Here is a 25,301-nt window from a genome sequence, read left to right on the forward strand (position 1 = left end):
ATCCCTCCCTCCATCTCTTTCTGTCCCCAGGCCCATGAGGTGCTCTGTCTGGAGATGCTGACCCTGCTGCTGGAGAGGCCTACAGATGACAGTGTGGAGGTCACCATCGCCTTCCTCAAAGAGTGTGGCCTCAAGCTGACCGAGGTGTCTCCCCGGGGGATCAACGGTACAGCAGATGCACCTGCTCCATACCTCACAACCTGACACTTAGAAACCACACACAACCTGACACTAGAAACTATATAAAACCTGACACTAAGAAACTACATACAACCTGACACTAAGAAACTACATACAACCTGACACTAAGAAACTACATACAACCTGACACTAAGAAACTACATACAACCTGACACTAAGAAACTACATACAACCTGACACTAAGAAACTACATACAACCTGAGACTTAGAAACTACATACAACCTGACACTAAGAAACTACATACAACCTGACACTAAGAAACTACATACAACCTGACACTAAGAAACTATATACAACCTGACACTAAGAAACTACATACAACCTGAGACTAAGAAACTACATACAACCTGACACTAAGAAACTACATACAACCTGACACTAAGAAACTATATACAACCTGACACTAAGAAACTACATACAACCTGACACTAAGAAACTACATACAACCTGACACTAAGAAACTACATACAACCTGACACTAAGAAACTATATACAACCTGACACTAAGAAACTACATACAACCTGAGACTTAGAAACTATATACAACCTGACACTAAGAAACTACATACAACCTGACACTAAGAAACTACAAACAACCTGACACTAAGAAACTACATACAACCTGACACTAAGAAACTACATACAACCTGACACTAAGAAACTATATACAACCTGACACTAAGAAACTACATACAACCTGACACTAAGAAACTACATACAACCTGACACTAAGAAACTACATACAACCTGACACTAAGAAACTACATACAACCTGACACTAAGAAACTATATACAACCTGACACTAAGAAACTACATACAACCTGACACTAAGAAACTACATACAACCTGACACTAAGAAACTATATACAACCTGACACTAAGAAACTACATACAACCTGAGACTAAGAAACTACATACAACCTGACACTAAGAAACTACATACAACCTGACACTAAGAAACTATATACAACCTGACACTAAGAAACTACATACAACCTGAGACTTAGAAACTATATACAACCTGACACTAAGAAACTACATACAACCTGACACTAAGAAACTACATACAACCTGACACTAAGAAACTACATACAACCTGACACTAAGAAACTACATACAACCTGACACTAAGAAACTATATACAACCTGACACTAAGAAACTACATACAACCTGAGACTTAGAAACTATATACAACCTGACACTAAGAAACTACATACAACCTGACACTAAGAAACTACATACAACCTGACACTAAGAAACTACATACAACCTGACACTAAGAAACTACATACAACCTGAGACTTAGAAACTATATACAACCTGACACTAAGAAACTACATACAACCTGACACTAAGAAACTACATACAACCTGACACTAAGAAACTACATACAACCTGAGACTTAGAAACTACATACAACCTGAGACTTAGAAACTACATACAACCTGAGACTTAGAAACCACACACGACCTGACACTAGAAACTATATACAACCTGACCCTTAGAAACGACATACAACCTGAGACTTAGAAACTACATACAACCTGCCATTACATGACAGAACTGAGCAGAATCAGTCCTTACTGCTAATGAAGGTTACTGTCGGCCTCTAGGTTCATCATCTCTCAATCTGTACATCAATGTATTGCTGGAGGGTGGTGTTGTCTTCAATACAAGCTCATCTTCTGTCTTTTGTCTCAGACGCAGTCTAATCAGTGTGTGTGTGTGTTTGTGTGTGCGCGTGCGTGTGTGTCTACAGCCATTTTCGAGCGCCTGAGGAATATTCTGCACGAGTCGGAGATCGATAAGCGCGTGCAGTACATGATCGAGGTGATGTTCGCCATCAGGAAGGACGGCTTCAAGGACCACCCAACGGTTCCTGACGGGCTGGACCTGGTGGAGGAGGAGGACCAGTTCACACACATGCTGCCCCTGGAGGACGAGTACAACCAGGACGACATCCTCAGTGAGACACACTCGTGCGCGCACACACACACACTCACATGCGCACACACTCACATGCGTAGACACACACATGCGCACACACACACACTCACACTCACATGCACACACACACTCACATGCACACACACACTCACATGCACACACACACTCACATGCACACACGCACACTCACACGCGCACACTCACACACCGCACACACACACACCGCACACACACACACACACACACACACATACATACATACATACATACATACATACATACATACATACATACATACATACATACATACATACATACATACATACATATATTTAGGTCCATAAATATTTTGGACATTAACACACGTTTCATCAGTTTGGCTCTGTACACCACCACAATGGATTTTAAATGAAACATTCAATATATGCTTTAAGTGCAGACTTTCAGCTTTAATTTGAGGGTATTTACATTTAAATCAAGTGAACGGTGTAGGAATTACAACTATTATTATTATTATTATATGTGGTATCCCCCCCCCCTTTTTAAGGGACCAAAAGTAATTGGTCAAACTAAAAAAATCATAAATAAACAAACTAACATAATCATAAATCAAATTGTCATTTTTTTTTAAAAATATTTGGTTGCAAATTCTTTGCAGTCAATGACAGCCTGAAGTCTGGAACCCACAGACATCACCAGACGCCAGGTTTCCCTGGTGATGCTCTGCCAGGCCTCTACTGCAACTGTCTTCAGTTCCTGCTTGTTCTTTGGGTGGTTTCCCTTCAGTTTCGTCTTCAGGAAGTGAAATGCATGCTCAATTGGATTCAGGTCAGGTGACTGACTTGGTCATTGTAGAACATTCCACCTATTTGCCTTGTAAAACTCTTTGGTTGCTTTCGCAGTATGCTTCGGGTCATTGTCCATCTCCAATGAGTTCTGAAGCAATTGGCTGAATATGAACAGATAATATTGCCTGAAACACTTCAGAATTCATCCTTCTGCTTTTGTCAGCATTCACATCATCAATAAATACAAGGGAACCAGTTCCATTGGCAGCCATCCATGCCAACGCCATCACACTAAACCATCATGCTTCACTGGTGAGGTGGTGCTTTGGATCATGATCAGTTCCTTCCCTTCTCCATACTCTTCTCTTCCCATCATTCTGGTACAAGTTGATCTTGTCTGAAATCTAATCTGTCCCTAGGATGTTCCAGAACTGTACAGGCTTTTTTAGATGTTTTGGCAAATTCTAATCTGGTCTTCCTGTTTTTGAGGCTCACCAATGATTTACATGTTGTGGTGAACCCTCTGTATTTACTCTGGTGAAGTCTGCTCTTGATTGTCGACTTTGGCACAGAATGAGATACGTCTAGCTCCTGGGGAGTGTTCTTCATCTGGCCAACTGTTGTGAAGGGGTCTCTCTTCACCAGGGAAATAATTCTTCTGTCATCCACCACAGTGTTTTCCGTGGTCTTCCGGGACTTTTGGTGTTGCTGAGCTCACCAGTGTGTTCTTTCTTTTTAAGAAGAAAACTGTTGATTTGGCATCATCTAATGTTTTTGTGATCTCTCTGTTTTTTATTTGATTTTTCAGCCTAATGATGGCTTGCTTCACTGATGGTGACGGCTCTTTCGATTTCATATTGAGAGTTGACAGCAACAGATTCCATATGCAAGTATCACACTTGAACTCTATACCCTTTATCTGCTCCTTGTAAATGAAATAACACCAGGGCTCTAAGCTAACATTTTTCACTAGGAGTACATGTGCTCCTAAATGAAAACATTTAGGAGCACAGAAAGAAATTTAGGAGCGCAACAAAAATGTCAAAATAACAAATTTTTATTAGCAACACACACATTAGGCCTACTGCCAACAACAATAAACAATAATAACCTGCTCACCATAGGAGCTCTCATCCTCTCCTACTATACTATTCCCACACACTTCATCTGGTGCATTGGTCCTAATGAAGACTGTACTATTCCCACACACTTCATCTGGTGCATTGGTCCTAATGAAGACTGTACTATTCCCACACACTTCATCAGGTGCATTGGTCCTAATGAAGACTGGCCCAATCCCAATACCCCCCCTTAGCCCTAGCCCTTGGCCCCACCCTTACATTTTGCGCGTTCACACGTAGGGTAGTGTGTCCCATTCCTTTTAGCTTCTAGGGCTAGGGGGCATATCGAGGGCTAGTGGACGTTCAAACAGCCCTCTAAAACGAGGGTTTTCAGATGCTGACTTGAAACCGAGGGGTAGATGAAAATTCACACAATGCTTTGCAAACTTAGGCAGGGATATGAAACATAGCTGCCGGTGCGAAGAAAGGCCAATATCACAACGCATTTCAGAAAAAAACGCTTTTTACGATGTCAACGGCATTTCATTGCGTTTTGATGTGGATCCGGCTACGGTGCAATGTTGAATCTAATCAAATCAATAGATTTTTGAGTGACTGTTGATTCGACTCCCCCCGGGCCTCACCGAATTCCTCTCTCTCCTTGGTTCCACTTTGGAACTAACCACTTCAAATACGATTGAATGGGCTTCATTTTCTTCATTTTGTTAAAGGAGTAGTAAAGGGAAAATGCATGTTTAGCCCTGTTTTAAGGTTACTTATGATCATATACAATGGTTCAGATCAAAACGTTGACAACTAGCACTTTTAAGAAAGTCTGATAATTGCTCTACCACCGTTTAGGTCATACAATGGATGTGGATGGGCACCGTGAAAAATCATTCAAAAACATGTTAAACTCTCGATTTCCCTTCCCAGAGCCCCGTGACACACACACTTGGCCATGGAACAGCTGAGCAGCCAATCATCCAATTACTTTTGGTCCCTTAAAAAGGGGGGGGGGGGGGGGGGCACGTATAAAATTGTTGTAACCCCTACACTGTTCAACTTATTTGGATGTTGAAACCCTCACATTAAACTGTGCATGCATACATACATACACACGCACACTCTCACACACAGACACATACACACACATACATATGATCCACGGGTGCTATTGATCCATGTTATATTGAAGCCCCTGCCGCTCTAACAGTATATCACTATCCTGCCCAGATGTGTTCAAGCTGGACCCAGACTTCCTGGAGAACGAGGAGAAGTACAAATCCATCAAGAAGGGTGAGTTGGAGCTCCTTCATTTTACAGTTCAGATACAAACCTCCAGTCAAGGACCTGCTCCTGGCTGGTCTCCTGGCTGGTCTAGTGGTAAATGGTAATAGGCCTTCACCAGATGAGAAACTAGTTATACACCCCCGGCCCTGCCCGCTCATGATACAACCAATATACAACCAATGTTGACGTTCAAAGATATAAGTGAAGAAGATAAATTCCGGACACTCAACATGTCCCTCTCGGTTTGGTGGGCAAGAGTGTTAGTCTGTGACAAAAACACCAGGTAGTCTAATCCACAATGAACCGGAGGATATAAAATGCAAAGAACATTTAGAACAGCGCCCCTTTATACTGGAAATGACTCTCATCACAAATATTTCTGGGCGTACTGCTTCGTCTGCCTGTCTGCTCTGTATTCGGACTTATCTGTGCACCTGCGATAAACCCCTCAAATTCTTCACATCAGCACTGCAACTCTTATCTGAACAGTTTCTTAGACACACAGGCCAATATCAATTCAACACAGTAAAATACATACATTTACAGACACATGGCAGCCCCAGAATCATCAACTCAAACAGTTGTATGGTTTGAAAAATAAGAACACTGCCTTGGCTGAAAATGGATTTAAAACAGAGAGGTGCTGATTGCGAGATGGGGTTTGTGTCCGTGTAGGCGAGAGACTCGCCTAAAAATAGACCTGAACAACTCCAAGGCGCCCAATCTCTAGGATAGTAAAGTTAAAAAGCCTCTATTCTTGCTGCTCTGCCGCAGCGTGCCTCGTGAGTTTGAGGGTGAATCCTGTCTGACCCCTGCTCTTTTGTATGACCTGTAACCCGTGACCTCTTGACCTGCAGAGATCCTGGACGAGGGCAGCAGCGACTCCGGGGAGGACGGAGAGGGGAGTGACGACGACGACGACGATGATGACGACGAGCAGGAGAAGGAGGAAGAGGTTGGAGAAGGTGGGTGTCCGCTGTTCAACTAGCTGTCCTGAGAGAGAGAGGGGGGGGGGGGGGGGGTCCGATGCTGAGAGAGAGAGAGAGAGGATGCTGAGAGAGAGAGAGAGAGAGGTCCGCTGTTCAACTAGCTGTCGTGAGAGAGAGGGGGGTCGGGTCCATAGTTCAACAAGCTCTCTGGAGAGAGAGATGTCCACTGTTCAACTGTCCTGCCCTCAGAGAGAGAGAGGGGGGGGGGGGGGGGCGGTCAGAGACCACACTGGTTAGGGCAGTGAGAGAGAGGGGGGTGGAGGAGAGAGAGGGAGGGAGAGATGGGGGGGGGGGGGGGGATTCAGGGTTGATGGTGTCCTGCTGTGGTTTCATTGGTCCTTGTGGGTTCTATCTACCGGTCATCTCTCCCACAGGAAATTCAGCACATACCAGAGAGCATGAGCAGGGAGGGGCGTTTCCGTCGGTCTATGTGCCTGCGTGTGTGGTTGCGCCATGTCTTCCTGTCCCGTCTGCCTACGTGTCTGTGTGTGTGTGTGAGAGGTGATTCCCCTCGTCCGGCCTGCAGACCGGCCACCCACCCAGCCTGTCTGAGCTCCCCCAGCATCCTCCTCTCCTCTCTGTTTCAGACGGGGAGAAAATCACCATCTTCGACCAGACGGAGGTCAACCTGGTGGCCTTCAGGCGGACCATCTACCTGGCCATCCAGTCCAGGTACTGTCCCACCTACTCCTCGTTGTGCCCTATTTATTAGAACTCACCGTGGGAGCTGCATACAGTGCGGCCCTTCTCTCATATTCAAATCAATAACACCACTTCGGTCCGTCTCGGGCAGCATCCGGTTTGCCGCGACGCTAATTTTAGAGGCGCTAGTTGGCTAACTAACGTCATAAATGACAAGCAGCTATTTCTTGAGCCTCCCAAGGACAGAGCAGTCGAGATGGGTAAATAATACTCCCACCACCGAACAACAAGGACCCAAAGTTGGTTTGGACATTTTGAAAAAGGTTTTCAACTCGCTAGCGTTTGACTATTAGCTCAGATAGTTGTATTCTGTGCCGCTGAGACAGCAGAACTTTACTTAGACCAAGTCGTAGCCCTAGTGACAGTGAAGATGTCATTGAAAGGGTCTCTAGTACAGCAGCCTGCCCTCAAATCAAGCTATGCCATCCAGTTATGTGCTACACACTATAGATTAGTACAGTACAGAACATTACACCATAACCCCGCCCCCCTTCAAGCTACATTGCAACTTCTGCTTCGTAGCCTACATACCAATTCTGTCTCTGTTGAGTGGGGCTGGTGCTAGACACTCCAAATGGGGCTCAGGTCCCAGCATTCCAAATCGGACGGATCCCAGACAGCCAAATCTGAGGGTAGCGCGGTGCTGCCTGACTGAAGTGGGTTATTCTACCGGCCAGCCCGGCTCCAGAACTAGCACTCTCCCCTGGGTCTGAATCAAACCTCCACACACAGATGGTAGAAACCTCTCCCTAGCCAAAATAAAAACGCGCCCGCACACACACACACACAAACAGAAACACACACACACTCTCTCACTCCCACAAACACCACAAACACACAGCCTCCCAGGATGGTAGGGATATTTAAGGCGGTGATTGAAGAGGTCCCACACCTCTAGACGAGGCAGAGGGATTCATATTCAAACCATTATTTATTCTCGAAAAGACAATTGAGGTTTCCCTCATTTACAATGTCGCCGTGATTACAAACGCAATAAAACAAATGAACACATTAAAACAAATGGGTGGGTTGTAACGATGTGTGTTGGTGAGAAGGAGATGGGGAGAGGATGTAGGTTAGAGAGAGGAGGGGGGGGGGGTAGAGCAGGTCCATCCATCAGTCCTCCACCCAGGGGCAGGCTGGCCAGTCAGATGGCACTGATGCTGAAAGCCTCCCTCCTCCCCCTCCTCCTCCTCCTCCTCTGTGAAACAGCCAGTCAGCCAGCTCACTGATAAAAGCCTCTACTTCCTATACTCTCCTCTACTCCCCTCCCACTCTCTCCCTCTCTCTCTCTCTCACACACACACACACACACACACACTGTTTCAACACTGACTGAGATGCTCCTCCCCTTGCTGCTAATAGACATGTCCTGGTAGTGCTTGTGTGTGTACTCCACCTCTTTTCCATCCATCTCCTGGCCAGCTATGTGTGTATGAGCACGGGGATGATGTGAGAGAACCACAGAGAATGTTGGGCAATAGAATGAGAATGTTGGGCAATAGAATGAGAATGTTGGGCAATATAACTTTTAGAGGACGGTGAGAATTTTCTCATCTGGAATGCCAGAGAGACGAGTTAGATGCGTTGCGTTGGGTGTGTGTGTGCGTGTATCTGTGTGCGTGTATCTGTGTGCGTGTATCTGTGTGCGTGTATCTGTGTGCGTGTATCTGTGTGCGTGCGTGTGTGCGTGTGTGCGCGTGTGCGTGTGTGTGTGTGCAGCTGTTAGCACCCAGATGCAGTATGTGTGTGGGTCAACCACCAGGCCCATGGTGTTCTTCACAGCTTTGCTCTAGGTCTGCAGCTCTCTTAGTAGAGCTGGACCCCTCTCTCTCTCTCACACACACACACACACACACACACACACACACACACACACACGCACACACTGTAGCATGAATGTAGAACTGAAATCCTGTGAGGAGAAATGGACGTTGTGTGTCGGGTCATTTGTTTGATTGATTGTTTGTTTGTTTGTTTGTTTAGGGACTTAAGCTCTTCTAAATGGCTGCCAAAACAAACATGATTATGAACACCTCAACACTGACCCTCCTGTCTGTCTGTCTGTCTCCCCAGTCTGGACTTTGAGGAGTGTGCCCACAAGCTGATCAAGATGGACTTCCCAGACAGTGAGACGGTGAGTACCTCCAGCTCAGCATCCCCACGGTGGACCCTGTCTGTCTGCAGACCCTGTCTGTCTGCGGACCCCGTCTGTCTGCGGACCCTGTCTGTGTCTGTCCGAGGACCCTGTCTGTGTGTGTTCCCTGTCTGTGGTCCCTCCAACCAACACCAATGTTAGATTGGTGTGCCATGTTTGTTGGTGACTGTTGGCTTCGGTTAAACAGATTTTGCAGCTGAATTTTAAACTTCCTACATTCTAACAGCAACTGCCAATTTTAGAATGTTGGGAGTTGGTTGGTGTTGATCTATAAATTCTCATTCTAACCAGGACTACTGTTGCACTGAAGCCAAGTGAAGCTGAAATACCATAGGAGTGACTCCCATGTACTGTCACAACAAGCCACATCCCCTTGTCCCCTCTTCCTCCTCTTCCTCCTCCCTTCCCTTCCTCTGTCCAGTTTGTTTATTTGGTCTAGGGGCCAGATCTAAATATTTACCTCTAGTCTCAATGGAGACCAGCCAGGCTTAGTCACTGGGGATCCATTTGTCATCTACACTTCCTGGTTCAGCGGCTCAAGCATAACACACACCACCTCCGGCCACAAGCAGACCATAATGGTCCATAGTGTTCTCTTGTTGTGCGCACTTTGTCTAGAACATTTTCGTCCGGAACCTTCCACAGACTAGTGCACCCTATTTCTAGAACTTTGCTCGTTGTAGAACTAGGGATGGCAGTACTCTGCTCTCGATCTAGAACCCTTCATTGCGTTCCCTGGTACTACCTGCCATGGCTCCACTGATCCTAAGTAGTCTGAATCTAGAACCACACTGAGCGGTCACAGCAGTGGGCGTCCGCGACGACCTGATCTGGTCTGCGCTGTGGACCTCCTGACCCGGTCAAGCGTCCCTCTGTCAGTCCAGCCCAGCTCTCCCTGGCTGTAGTAGGACGTACTACTCACCTACATGTTCACATAACAACAACCTGGATCCCTGAATAGCTGTGGTCCTCCGGCCTACGTGCCTCTGTGGGTGTGAGTGAAGGGGAAGTTGGCTTCGGTGGGGTTTCTCACATCAGCTTGTAGTGCAAAAGTATGGAGACACAGGGGTGCAGACTTGTCACCTTTAGGTGAAAATAGCTGTTTTTAATCCAAAATAGATCATTTGTTTGATCTGTGTATGTATGGGTTTGCATGTTTGTCACCTTTTTCACCTGTGATCGGTTTGCACCTCTGGAGACATCCGCCAGTAGAAACAGCCTAGTGGTTTCATTACGATCAGCCCAAAAGCTGGTCTGATGTGACGTAGTCGGCTGTGATGACGCTGCTAAGCTAAGTGGTGCTAGTTTATCACCCTCCTCCCTCCCTCCCTGCTTGCTCCATCTGTTAGCGGCTGGTCTGAAAGGAGCCAGTGAGGTGTGCATCATGAGGACTCGGTGCCAGCTAGCCTGCTGGCCCCGAGGGCCAGTTGTATAACATATAGCGAGCGAGCTTGCTAGCTGGCGCTAATGGCTTTATGGTTGCGTGGTAGGAAGCCTAGCGGCTATATGGTCTAGCGGCCGTATGGGGGAGGAGATTCTCATCTGGTCGGTGCCCGGGGGACTACAGGAGGGGTGTAGTTAGTAGGGCCGGTTATTGTTAAGGACCTCACAATACATCACGTATCACGATACGATTGTGACCTCACAATACGTCACGTATCACGATACGATTGTGACCTCACAATACGTCACGTATCACGATGCATGGGTCACGATAGGATTGTGACCTCACAATACGTCACGTATCACGATGCATGGGTCACGATACGATTCTATCACGACACGATACATTGCGATAATACATATTGTGACACATTGCAATGCTCTACATAATTGACAAAAAAAATTAAAATACAGCTGAAAATACAACTCCATCCCCCGCTCCCTGGAGGTGACACTGAAGGCGGAGGGAACGTGAGGACATTTTATATCCACTTTAAACTTGAATAATGTATCGATCATTTAATTATATCCTTACTTAAATATATCTAAATATATCCCCTGTCTTGTATGTTTTTGTTGTGAAAAAAAATAAAAATGTATTATATATATATATGAGAAAATCAATATAGTACACAGCCATATTAGAAAGTGTGTGAGAGAGTGGTAGAGGGAGAGAAAGATGAGGAGAGAGAGAGAGTGGTAGAGCAAGGAGAGAGAGCGGCAGAGAGACTGAATATAAGAGCAGGCCACGGCAAGGGGTGTCCAAGGCTGATGACGGGCTATGCTGCTCCGAGCTCCTGCCATGTGTCTGACAGGGCTGGTGATGTAGTGCGTTTCAGTAACATATGGCGTTTTAATGAGCATGTTGTGTTCTTTGGGCATGATCGTGTAAGATGGAGACGTATCCCTCCAGTCCCCCTCCGCCCCAAAGCCTGGCACGTTAGGACAGGACAAGGTTAGAGGTACGTTAGTTGTTGGTTAGAGTAGTGTTGCACGGTGTATCGATACTAGGAAAGTACCGCGATACTCTGTCGTCAAAAACGGTACAATACCCAAATTTAAAGTATCGATACTTTAAGAAAGACAGTGTTTTAATAAGAGCCGTATATGTTGAGTCGCGTTCATACCACAAGCTGTGTTTGTTTGTAGGCTAATAGCGCTCTGCTTCTCTTTCCCAAGATCCCCGAGTCGCGGGGCAGTATGTGTGTTTGTGGGTGTGCGCGCTCTCTCTTTCTCTCTCCTCGCTCTGTCACTCTGCAGCGAGCAGTGCAACAGTTTTCCCCCCTCATATGCACGCAGCATGTTCGAGAGGACGGTAGCTAACCTGAGATGGCTACAAGTACAAATGTCGACCGTCCACAGCTTGTCGATAAAGCTGATGCGCGCAGCGAAATCTGGCATATTTTGCTTACAGAGCCGACAGTGAGGGCAAGCCCACGGACATTACAAAGCCCATCTGTAAGTAAACGATGCTACAAATCTATACAAACCAACGGAGCCAATACAACCAACCTGGCAAAGCATCTTGCAGACAGACATGCCGACTTACACAAACAATTCAAAGAGCGACAGGTTAGCGAATATGATAGAAGATAAGACACACACAGCAGCAACACCAGTACTGTATACAACCAAAGGATATTTAGCCTACCTTATGTTTGAATGTATGAATGCACAATACATTTATTGCACCAGATGATAGCTAGAGAAGCTAATTTTCATCCGTAGCATGAGACTTTTAGCTAGCATAGATGCAGCCTAGCTCTCTGCCTGGCGCATGTGACAAAAAAAAAAATACCTGCTCCGACCTCCTAGAGCGAGAGAACTGTTAACCGTGAGACCATTATCTCTTCTGATAATTTGGAATAGCAAAAATGCTTCAATAGGCCTGGGTTAATTAATAATAATAATTATAGGCTTTTCAGGTTCTTCTGATTATCTCACAGTTTGCAACAACAACAGGCATAATTTATTGATTTCTCCCCACACAGACAAACAGATGCCAGCACAATCCCAAACCACCCAGTCGAGGCAGCCTTCCCTTCCAGCTGTGTTTGAAAGCTACAGGAAATATGATAAAGACTCAAAAGATGCAAAAAGACTGAACAGAGCACTAAAGAAGGCCAACAATTTAAAGTTTCATGTTCTGTCATCTATTATTCCATTACTTTTCCTTATGTTTTAGATTTTCACCGTGGTATCGTTTCGGTATCGAGATATTTTGGGCAGGTATCGTATCGAAGTCATAATTTTGGTATCTTGACAACACTAGGTTAGAGGTAGGTTAGCTGTTGGTTAAGGTGGTTGTTGAGGGTAGATTGTCTGTTGGTTTTGGGGTAGGTTAGTTGTTAGTCAGGGTTAGGTTATGGGAATGTTAGAGTAGAACATAGAGGTAGGTTAGGGATAGCTTGGAGGTCAATTAGTAGCAGGTTATCTGTAGGTTGGGTTGTGCCTGTGAGCTGAACACATCCAGTCAGAACCTGGAGATGCCGGACCTGTAGTCAGTCAGACCCAACTGTTTTACTTTATTACCATAGTTACTGAGGTGTCTGCGTGTGGGTGTCTGTGTATTGAATGAGGTGATGGGCTATAGACAGCCACACAAAAAAAATTAAAACAGAAGGTTTACAGCCAGACATGTTGTAGTTTTAGACAGCTACGCTAACGTTCTAGCCGTGCCCTGTCAAAGATGGTGTGGGCGAGACAGAGGGGCTGACAGCAGGATTGTTGCTCCTGTCAGTTTTTAACATTCCCCTGACTGTCAACAGTGAATCACTGGGTCTCTCTCTCTCTCACACACACACACACACACACACACACACACGCACTCAGTCACACGTGACTCAGACCCGTTTGACGTAAGCGCTGTCGCCCCTCAGCTTCGCTGGCCCGTGGAGACGGGAGGGGGAACGCAGGACATGTAATATTCATGTTTGATTCGGGAAATTCAGATCCTCCCCAGATACAGGGGTTAATGGAAAAGTATATTTCTGTGATGAGCCTTTTAGTGTAGACCTCTCCCCTTCCTGGAATCACTATTATTTTATTTATTTAACCTTTTAACCAGGTAAAAGAAGCTTGAACTCAAAGAGCTCTTTTTCGAGCAACACCTGACCAAAATGGCAGCATAAAACGCAACAACAAAAAACTACAATCAAAGACAACCCGATATAGGACAGACAGACAGAGAACAAAGAACATAAAATCACTGATGTTACCTGCTGGCTGAGGAGGGGAGAGGAGAGGGGAGAGGAGAGGGGAGAGGAGAGGAGAGGAGAGGGGAGAGGAGAGGAGAGGAGAGAGGAGAGGAGAGGAGAGGAGAGGAGAGGGCGAAGGAAGGAAAGGAAGGATTGTTGCCGGATGCCAGTTCTTCCATCCAGTTTTGTCTTCCTCCCCCTCTCTACCCCTCTCACCCCAGGTAGACACCAGGTGTAGCAGCTCATCTCATCCCACAGAGAGGGAGGGAGGGAGGGAGGGAGGGAGGGAGGGAGGGCCGCAGCTGTTCTGATGGCTCTTCATCCTTCCTCTGGATCATTCCCTGTTTTTGGCTAGTTGGCGAAGATTTAAAAACAAGTCCCCAAAGCCCCCCCAGTATCCTGCTGCCCCGGCCTCAGACTCCAGGCCCCTCAGCCTGTAGCCTGCCAGACCCCCCCCCCCCGCTACCCTGAGTGGACACCCCCTCTTTTTCCCACCACCAGACTATCTAACGTATATTAAACCTGGTGTCAGGGCTAGACTAACGTATATTAAACCTGGTGTCAGGGCTAGACTAACTATCGTATATTAAACCTGTTGTCAGGTTTAGACTAACATCTTGTGTCTGTCCTCACAGAAAGAGCTGTGCAACATGATTCTGGACTGCTGTGCCCAGCAGAGGACCTACGAGAAGTTCTTTGGTCTGCTAGCAGGGGTAAGGCTGAGAACATGCGTGCGTGTCTGTGTTAAAAAAAGTCGACTCGATGGAGAGTTTTGACTCTTTAAAATGTTAGTGTGTGTAGGGCTGTATTTTGATGTGTGTGTGTGTGTGTCCGTCCAGAGGTTCTGTGTGCTGAAGAAGGACTACATGGAGAGCTTTGAGGCGATCTTCATGGAGCAGTACGAGACCATCCACCGCCTGGAGACCAACAAGCTGAGGAACGTGGCGCGGCTGTTCGCTCACCTGCTCTACACGGACTCCATCCCCTGGAGCGTACGCAACCTTACCTCTACTCTCACTGGATAGACTCGGGGCAGACTGCTCTCTCATTGGCTAGACTCTGGGCAGACTCCTCGCTCATTGGCTAGACTCTGGGCAGACTGCTCTGTCATTGGCTAGACAAATTTCTTATAGGCTAGATTCAGGGCAGGTTCCTATCATAAGCTTGTCTAAGAACTTGTCCTCTTATTGGCTTAGAGAATAAAATGCTGACTGTTAATTGGTTCATCAACAGCTTATTGTTAAGGGGCCTTCCCTGTCTGTCTGTCTCTGTCTCAGGTGCTGGAGTGTATCAAGGTGAGCGAGGACACCACCACCTCCTCCAGTCGTATCTTTGTGAAGATCCTGTTCCAGGAGCTGTGTGCCTACATGGGCCTACCCCGCCTCAATGAGAGGCTCAAAGACATGTACGTACTGAGTAACACTACCTCTGACACAGTTACACACAACACACCCTACTGCTTTATATACAACACATCCTTCTGCTTTCATACCTGCAAACTAGTCGCCTTTCGGCTACAATCGCCGTTTTTTTTTTGTCAATTGGGTCATTCATATGAATCATGCATATCCGGGGAGTTTTCCAAAAAAAGGGGGGGGGGGTGAGGGGAGAGTGACTGCGTTTGATGTTCCGGCTAGAATAAACCTTATTGGATAATACTAACTGGTTAGCTTGGCATAGATATAAGTACAAACTTGGATGCTACAAGCTAAATGTTCTAGAGTGGTGGGTCAATTCAGAACGTGAAATAGTGACTAACCACAGCAGACAAGGGTATAAATACAGCTCCTGTTGTTTGATGTAACGTTGCTTGATCTCCAGTTGAATAACGTAAACGTCATGTCAACAGCGGCCAACATCCATTCCAATTGCGGGAGTTTTCTCCCAGGATCTCCTCATACAGCGTTTTTTCATACAGCCCAAATATCTCCAAAGCTGCTGCTGCTAATCACTTGTTAACGATAATAATCAGCTGTAGTTTGGATGTTTTTGCGGTTTAAAATTAGGATAGAGGACACTACTAGTTGCCCCTCAAGCAGAAACGAAACTTATGTCCGGTAGCTTTCTTTCAAGGAATTCCAAAATAAAAGTCACGGGAAACAATTACACAACAAAAAACACAACTTTATCGGCCCAAATAATTCAGATCAGGGCATCCTTAAGAGCTATCATGTCTCCCTGTCTCATTCTTTCCTGCATTTCAGGCAATGGAGGTTGGTTGTCTTTTTTTGAGAGGCAACGGGGAGAATAAAGTGTAAAAAAGTAATTGTTTGGTTGCTTAAGTAAATAACTAACTTTTTATGAGATATGTTCTCTCATTTTAGGGAAAAAGAAACTGAAATTCTGATTAAAATGTTTCAACTGTGAATCTGGATATCTACATAATTGTATTTGGGGTTGTAATTGGGATGGATATACTATGCACTTCGCAAGAGCCATGTATCTACTTGCACACAGAAATTCTAGTTTCAAAACGCTCCAAAAAGCGTCATTTGCATATTAAAATCACTAGGGACCCCCCTACCATAACTTGGTTTCAGACCTGTCACCTTTTTCACTTTCGGGAGTTTGCAGGTCTGTGCTTTATATACAACACACCCTACTGCTTTATATACAACACACACCCTACTAGAGGTCTTCTCGGGTCTAAAATGTGGACCCAAAACTGAGATGGACCCGAGACATTCGTTCCGAGATCCGACTAAATCCGATCATTTAAAAAAAAAAAGTATACCAGACCCGAATTTGTCCGAGAGCAGGAGTAGGACAGAGACCCGAGACCCGAGTCGGATCTGGTATTTTACGGATCCGACAGGTAGTAGTAGCAAGTAGCCTAGTAGCATTAATCGCTTAGGCTGTCACGGCTGTTGGCTTGCATGCTGTTGCATCACAGTTGGATGGAATTGCGATTCATCCTCTCAATCTCGACAGGATCAATCGCTGTTTTATCAGGCTGTGATGTGGCAGCATGGAAATGAAACGGCCGTAAATAAATAAGGCTACACAAAGCTGCCGCTAGGTTTGACCTCTTTATATTCATTTTCTTTCAGCTTATTTTTCACAAGGTAGCCTACTGGTGGTGGCTGCCATGTCTCCGCTCGCGTCGCGGCCGCGGTCTCACTGAATTCGCGTCGTGTTTTTCTCGGGTATTACGCATAATGATAAACAGACCCGAGGTAATAGAATCGGATCCACCCGAACCCAATTGACCATAATAAAAGCGTGGAAATGTGGACCCGGACCCGTACGGGTCTCGGGTCTGGTTCGGGTCCTCTCGGATTTACCCGACCCGTGAAGACCTCTACACCCTACTGCTTTATATACAACACACACCCTACTGCTTTATATACAACACACACCCTACTGCTTTATATACAACACACACCCTACTGCTTTATATACAACACACACCCTACTGCTTTATATACAACACACACCCTACTGCTTTATATACAACACACACCCTACTGCTTTATATACAACACACACCCTACTGCTTTATATACAACACACACCCGACTGGACCATTTTGTAAATTTGTAACTTTGAATTGAGTATTAGAGTTTATCTGTAGCTTAATCTTGGAGCCGGCAGCAACATTTCAATGTCACTGTATATTGTAACATTACATGTGACTAGGGTTGCAAAATTCCGGGAATATTCAATGTTGGAAACTTTTCATGGAAATTAACGGGAATTCTTGAGAATTTATGGGAATTAACGGGAATAAACTGGGAATTTTGGGGTTATTTATACCAACTGTATTTACCTTGTCATAAACAGACATATATAAACATTTTGTTTCGTCATAAGCAGACATGCAGGCAAACATTTCTATTTTTTTTGCTTAATCTATATAATATAATATATATTATATAATAATTTGTGAGTAGAACTTTAATGGATTCTACAGCCCTCTTAGTGTGCAGGATTCTAGGGATTAGCTGTGCATGTGATGGAAGAAAGCATGGCACCTGTGATGGATGAATGCAAAGCACAGGGTTGAAATTCAACTGGATTTGCATTAAATCAGGTTGTTTTAACCAAGATCATGCTGCAAGATCAAGAATTGCATTTCATGTTTTTCCCTGACTAGGCTACATTTTAAGTTCCCTGCTATTGGGGTCTGCGGTAGTGTAGCGGTCTAATGCATTGTGTTCCGGTGCGGCTGCCCACCGGGAACCGGTGGTCTCGCCAGATCTGAGTACCGGATCCCAGAGTGGCCTATTGGGCCACCGCTCCCCGAGGCTGGTTAGTTTAATCTCAGTTTGAGAGTTCATCACACAACAGCAACCCTGTCTGGTGTTGGAATTACGGTTGTGAGCTGAGAGAGTCAAGGAGTTGTCTTTCACATTGCCAACCGGCCGGGTTTGTGATGAATCTTCAAGTTAGTAGGGGGTAATTGGTCAGGGTCAATTGGCTTCCAAATTGGATGAAAACAGGATAAAATCCTTAAATAAGTATATAAAATAAAATTTAACATTTTTTGAAAAGAAGCTGTTATAGGCGAAAAAAAAGATCAACATTTCCCAAGCTTAACCTCCAATGAGAAATTCGACTAAATTAAAATGATCTTGAATCCTCTACTGTAGGGTCTGCTATTCAGTTACTGCTCCACCAGGACTCTTACCCCTGTGTGTGTGTGTGTGTGTCCTCCAGGACGCTGCAGCCTTTCTTCGAGGGTCTGTTTCCCCGTGACAACCCCAGGAACACTCGCTTCGCCATCAACTTCTTCACGTCCATCGGCCTGGGGGGACTGACGTAAGAACCACCCACTCGGCGCTTCTCCCCTGCGAGTCGTGTGATTAAACCGTTCGGTTGGAACTGGCCTTCTGAGCTGACTCTCGCCCTCCCTGTCCCTCTCTCTCTCTCTCTCTCTCTCTCTCTCTCCCTCTTCCTCCTCCCCTCTCTTTCTCTCTCTATCCAACCCCCTCCCCCATCTCTCCCTTCCCCCCTCCTTCTCTCTCTCCCTCCACTCTCCTCCCTCCTCCTCTCTCTCCCTCCATCCTCCTCCTCCTTCTCCCCTCTCTCCACCCTTCTCTCTCTCCCTCCACCCCTCTCTCTCTCTCTCTCCCTCTCCCTCCCTCCATCCAGTGATGAGCTGAGGGAACACCTGAAGAATGCCCCGAAGATGATCATGACCCAGAACCAGGAAGTGGAGTCGTCTGACTCTGACTCCTCCTCTTCCTCCTCTGACTCCTCCTCTTCCTCCTCGGACAGCGACAGCAGTGACTCCTCCAGCGATAGTGACTCCTCCAGCAGCTCGGGTACACGCAGAGGCGCACTTTACACACACACACATACAAAATACATGTTCCCCGTGAGCATCATAGGGTATGCTAATGTCCCCAGTGCCGTGTGTGTGTGTGTGTGTGTGTGTGTGTGTGTGTGTGTGTGTGTGTGTGTGTGTGTGTGTGTGTGTGTGTGTGTGTGTGTGTGTGTGTGTGTGTGTGTGTGTGTGTGTGTGTGTGTGTGTGTGTGTGTGTGTGTGTGTGTGTGTGTGTGTGTGTGTGTGTGTGTGTGTGTGTGTGTGTGTGTGTGTGTGTGTGCGTGCGCGCGCGTGCGCGTGCGCGCTTACAGGGCTAGTTGGTGCCGTGGGGTTTCATAGCAGACCAGGGACATGTGATGTGACAGCAGAGTCTGTCCTGCAGAAACACATGTTCTCTGGTGGAATCAGATCACTGCCTTCACATCACATCAGTTACACACCGCATGGTTCCCTTCACATCAGTTACACACCGCGTGGTTCCCTGGTTCCCTTCACATCAGTTACACACCGCGTGGTTCCCTGGTTCCCTTCACATCAGTTACACACCGCGTGGTTCCCTGGTTCCCTTCACATCAGTTACACACCGCGTGGTTCCCTGGTTCCCTTCACATCAGTTACAAACCGCGTGGTTCCCTGGTTCCCTTCACATCACATCGGTTCCCTGCAGACGGACGAGAACATCACGCAGCCAGACGCAGGCTTGGGTTTCACATGGGCTTACCTGGGATGCGTGTGTCTGTGTGTGTCTTCGTGTATTTGCAAGTGTGTGTGTGTGCGTCTGCATGTGTGTGTGTGTGTGTCTGCATGTGTGTGTGTCTGCGGATCCCCACAGTTGGCATCTTCATCGTCATCTGGCTCCCCCCAGTCTGAGCAGCTCTGCAGACCTGCCACCCTGCGCCCACCCTAACCCCGGCACGAACCCTGTGTGTCAACCAGGGCTGGCCAGTTAAATCCATACAACATTTTATTCCGCCATACTGTATCAATTTTCCGCCATACTGTATCGATACATACAAGGAAATATACAGAACAAGACAGGGAATAGATATAGATATATAACATTAAGGATATATGATTCATCAATACATTATTTGTGTTTTAAATGGATTTAAAATGTCCTTCCATTCACTCCGCCCTCAGGGTCCCCTCCAGGGAGCGGGGGATGGAGTTGTATTTTTAGCTGTATTTTACAATTTCCAGTAAATTATATATTGTATCGTATCACAATGTATTTTGATATGTATGGTATCGTGAGGTCCTTGCCAATACCCAGCCCTATTATCAACCATGCAATTCTTGGTCAAAATACGCAGGTACGATATGCCAACTGAAACCATTGTAATTGAATGTAATTTAACTTCAACAATCAATCCAAACAATACGGTATATTATTGGGATTGACGCTGCAACCTTTGAGCTGGTGATTCAGTAACCCCCCCCACCCCCACCCCCCGACCCAAATTCTGTCACTCGGGACCGGCACGTGCACTTCTGCCGCTCTAGCTGAAAAGCAATTATGCCGCCTTTATTTGCAACGTAGGCCTGCCCTACCAGCAACAACACACACAGGCCTGCCCTACCAACAACACACACACAGGCCTGCCCTACCAGCAACACACACAGGCCTGCCCTACCAGCAACACACACAGGCCTGCCCTACCAGCAACACACACACACAGGCCTGCCCTACCAGCAACACACACACACAGGCCTGCCCTACCAGCAACACACACACAGGCCTGCCCTACCAGAAACACACACACAGGCCTGCCCTACCAACAACAACACACAGGCCTGCCCTACCAACAACAACACACACAGGCCTGCCCTACCAACAACAACACACACAGGCCTGCCCTACCAACAACAACACACACAGGCCTGCCCTACCAACAACAACACACACAGGCCTGCCCTACCAACAACAACACACACAGGCCTGCCCTACCAGCAACACACACAGGCCTGCCCTACCAACAACAACACACACAGGCCTGCCCTACCAACAACAACACACACAGGCCTGCCCTACCAACAACAACACACACAGGCCTGCCCTACCAACAACAACACACACAGGCCTGCCCTACCAGCAACACACACAGGCCTGCCCTACCAGCAACACACACACAGGCCTGCCCTACCAACAACAACACACACAGGCCTGCCCTACCAGCAACACACACAGGCCTGCCCTACCAGCAACACACACAGGCCTGCCCTACCAGCAACACACACACAGGCCTGCCCTACCAACACACACAGGCCTGCCCTACCAGCAACACACACAGGCCTTCCCTACCAGCAACACACACACAGGCCTGCCCTACCAGCAACACACACACAGGCCTGCCCTACCAGCAACACACACACAGGCCTGCCCTACCAGCAACACACACACAGGCCTGCCCTACCAACACACACAGGCCTGCCCTACCAGCAACACACACACAGGCCTGCCCTACCAGCAACACACACACAGGCCTGCCCTACCAGCAACACACACACAGGCCTGCCCTACCAGCAACACACACACAGGCCTGCCCTACCAACAACAACACACACAGGCCTGCCCTACCAGCAACACACACACAGGCCTGCCCTACCAACAACAACACACACAGGCCTGCCCTACCAGCAACCACACACACAGGCCTGCCCTACCAACAACACACACAAGCCTTCCCTACCAACAACACACAGGCCTGCCCTACCAACAACACACACAGGCCTGCCCTACCAACAACACACACAGGCCTGCCCTACCAACAACACACACAGGCCTGCCCTACCAACAACACACACAGGCCTTCCCTACCAACAACACACACAGGCCTTCCCTACCAACAACACACACAGGCCTGCCCTACCAACAACACACACACAGGCCTGCCCTACCAGCAACACACACACAGGCCTGCCCTACCAGCAACACACACACAGGCCTTCCCTACCAGCAACACACACACAGGCCTGCCCTACCAGCAACACACACACAGGCCTGCCCTACCAACAACAACACACACAGGCCTGCCCTACCAGCAACACACACACAGGCCTGCCCTACCAACAACACACACAGGCCTGCCCTACCAACAACAACACACACAGGCCTGCCCTACCAACAACACACAGGCCAGTATGCCGTAGGGATGCAAACGCAAATACTGTAGTGCAACACTAGTCTGGCGTAACAGTGCTCAGTGTCAACATCTATGCATGACGTGGGCATCAATAATACCACCCAGGTCTGCATAGTCAATATAACCTGGTTCCACATTCTCTACAGCAGAGATGACAGCACATCTATTTTCCAAAAAATCCAATTTCAGCTCCTCAAGCTAAATAATGCCACTGCAAATCTCTCCTATATACACTCCATTATAAACTTTCTCATGTGTGAAAAACACACACATTAAATGTGTGCAAGTAGCAGATTCAGCAGTATCAGCAGATTCAGCTTAACGACTAGAGCAAATAGTCTGAGCCTCCCTTTCAGACGCGTTCACAGAGGGCCTTCATCGCTGCAAAGGTCTCAGCTGCATCTTCCAGGCCTGTTTAGATTCCTGCACGCCTATTGGGATTCTCAGCTCACGTTCTATGGAGATCGTTGCCAGTCCATGATTAAACCTGTCCTGGTTCATTGAACTGCGGATGTATAATACTGCGTTGTCCTGTAGGCTGCAGCTGAATGATCAATATATTTTAACAAGTGTGCTTGGTCCTTCAACAGTCTCCTCTTTTTGTATTGGCAGCCAGATGCCTGTGGTTGTTCAGACATACAGTGCAGTAGGCTCTTGCTTCCATGTTTCCTTATCAGTCATGGCTGGTGAGAGTTGGGGTGGAGGCGGCAGGTGCAGCCTTATTGACACATTCCTCAGCAATTGATGCACCCATTAATTTTTTATGCCTCCGCCAGGCCGGAGGCATTATGGTTTCCGGTTGTCCGTCCGTCCGCCCATCCGATGTTTGTTAATGCAATCTCGGGAACGCATTGACGGAATGTCTTCCCCTTTGGTACAAATGTTCACTGGCACTCAAGGATGAACTGTTTAGATCATGGGGGTTAAAGGTCAAAGTTCAAGGTCATTGTGACCTCACAAAATGTGTTTTTGGTCTGATGAACACTATCTCAAGAATGGCTTGACAAAATTTGTACATATTTGGCCAAATGTCCAGTTGGAATTAATTAGATTAATTGGATTCGATTTTGGTATTCAAATGTCAGAGGTCAAGGTCACCTTTTGTGACATCACAAAAGGCACTTTTGAATGCTAACGCTAGCTAGCTGATCCTAATGATAATGCTAACGCTAGCTAGCTAACGCTAATTCTTACACTAATGCTAGCTTTAGCTAGCTAGCATTAGCATTAAAGTTAGCATTAGCGTTAGCTAGCTAGCGTTAGGGTTAGGTTAGCAGTTAGTCAGGTTAGTTAGGTTAACTGCAACTGGCATTGTTGGGCGGAGGCATTTAGCCGCTAGGCGGTTTTTCTAGTTTTTAAAAAAAATAGTTGGCACCTGGTTGGCTCACATTTTGCCGCCCTTGCCAAAGTGCCACTCTTGGCAAAATTGTGCCTAGCCCGCATCTATGGACACACCGGCCCTGCAATCACTCAACATCCACTGATAGCCTAGCTACTTTATTACCAATCCTAACCCTCCCCGACCCAAATACTCACTCACTCAACACCCACTGATACGGGAGCCTAGCTCTTTATTATCCACCGAGGCGGAACGCCGCAAAACTGCCTCACCATGCATTTTGCACATTGTGCAATTATGATGTTGACATTAGCCACCAAGGAGCTTGGCTTTTCCATTAGGCCTATATGATACGGGCCTATATAAGATGATTAAATTATTGAATCATTAAATAAATACATTGCAGAAGCTGCATTAATAATGAAAAGAAAAGGCACAAACCGGTGCGTAGAAATTCACCAGAATGCAGGAAATTAAGCTTTTGCAGAATGCAGGAAATCAACACTTCATTTCCTGGGGGAGGACTCGCCGACCCCCCCTTCCAATGCTCAGAAGAAATGCATGCTGCTGATACTCTGAATATTTTCCCATGGTTGTCAGGTCTGGCTCTGTCATTGGCTGACCTTTATACACCACAACTGACTGGTGAATGACTGTCTTGGGAGTGTCCAGTGTTTAAACGGGTTTGTGAGAATTAGGTGTAGTCCTTCTAACCCGTGTGTGTTGTGTCTCTGGTGTTCCAGACTCGGACTCCGATTCCAGACGGAAGAAGAAGAAGAAGAAGCCGGAGAGCAGGAAAAAGGAGAAGACCAAGCAGAAGAGCTCCCGCAAGCCCTCCAATCAGAAGGCCCCACTGGAGGAGCGGGCCAGCAAGAAGCAGGACAACCGTCGCCGCGACGACAGCAGCGAGGAGCGCGAGCGGCCCCAGGCCTCCCGCCACCAGGGTCGCCCCGACGACGGTTCCCCGCCGGCGCCCGCCCGCGAGCGTGAGCGCCGAGGTCAGGGCCCGCCTCCTGCCCGGCAGCACCGAGACGACGAGGACGAGGACAGACAGACGGACAGACGCAGACACGGGGACAGAGACAGAGCCCGGCCGCGCAGCGCTGAAAGGGAACCGGCCAGCCGAGAGAAGGAGAGGGAGAAGGAAAAAGAGAGGGAGAAGGAAAAAGAGAGGGAGAAGGAAAAAGAGAGGGAGAAGGAAAAAGAGAGGGAGAGGGAAAAAGAGAGGGAGAAGGAAAAAGAGAGGGAGAAGGAGAGAGAGAAAGAGAGAGAGGGGGAGAGGTCGGAGAGGTCAAAGTCAAGAGAGCGCAGCCGCAAGGAGAAGGACTCCAGAGACTCTGCCAGGAACGGACTGGAGCGCCGAGAGGACAGGAAGGGGGAGGAGAGGAGGAGGGGGGAGGACAGGAGGGGGGAGGGGAGGGAGGACAAGGAGAACCGTCACTCCGACCGCTACAGAGAGTCCCGGAGGAACGAGGAGAGGAGCAGGGAGAGCTCCCCACGCAGGAGGAGATAGCTGGGAGATGGAGGGAGGAGGAGTTGGAGGCGGGAGGGAGGGAGGAGTTGGAGGGGGGAGGGAGGGAGGAGTCGGAGGGATAAGGGACGACAGCCCCACTAGAGGGAGACGGGGATGACGGTCGACCCTGACCGTTATACCAGTACTGTCGACCTGCGGCCGTCCTGGATCAAGAATCCTCTTCTTTTACCCGGTCAGTCTGGCCGACTGAACTCAGCCCAGAGCTGCTGTGTGTGGGCGGAGCCTCGGCGTCTG

The 25,301-nt window shown here is 47.4% G+C and overlaps 1 protein-coding gene across 1 annotated transcript in view; it reads left to right on the forward strand.

Annotated features, from left to right (window-relative positions):
• Positions 1-25,046, forward strand: part of cwc22 (CWC22 spliceosome associated protein homolog) — a gene marked incomplete at its 3' end in the record, with an annotated part of 29,166 nt that extends 4,120 nt beyond the window's left edge. The window contains exons 10-21 of the mRNA XM_084443607.1: positions 31-166; positions 1,964-2,170; positions 5,237-5,299; positions 6,151-6,258; positions 6,870-6,954; positions 9,061-9,121; positions 14,418-14,495; positions 14,622-14,774; positions 15,060-15,187; positions 18,442-18,543; positions 18,877-19,049; positions 24,277-25,046. Of these exons, the coding sequence (XP_084299733.1) occupies positions 31-166; positions 1,964-2,170; positions 5,237-5,299; positions 6,151-6,258; positions 6,870-6,954; positions 9,061-9,121; positions 14,418-14,495; positions 14,622-14,774; positions 15,060-15,187; positions 18,442-18,543; positions 18,877-19,049; positions 24,277-25,046 (2,064 nt within the window). The remainder of the gene's footprint in view (positions 1-30; positions 167-1,963; positions 2,171-5,236; positions 5,300-6,150; positions 6,259-6,869; positions 6,955-9,060; positions 9,122-14,417; positions 14,496-14,621; positions 14,775-15,059; positions 15,188-18,441; positions 18,544-18,876; positions 19,050-24,276) is intronic.
• Between the last annotated feature and the right edge of the window lie 255 nt (positions 25,047-25,301).

This window comes from Borostomias antarcticus (assembly GCF_949987555.1).
Source record: "Borostomias antarcticus genome assembly, chromosome: 9".
Lineage (NCBI taxonomy): Eukaryota > Metazoa > Chordata > Actinopteri > Stomiiformes > Stomiidae > Borostomias > Borostomias antarcticus.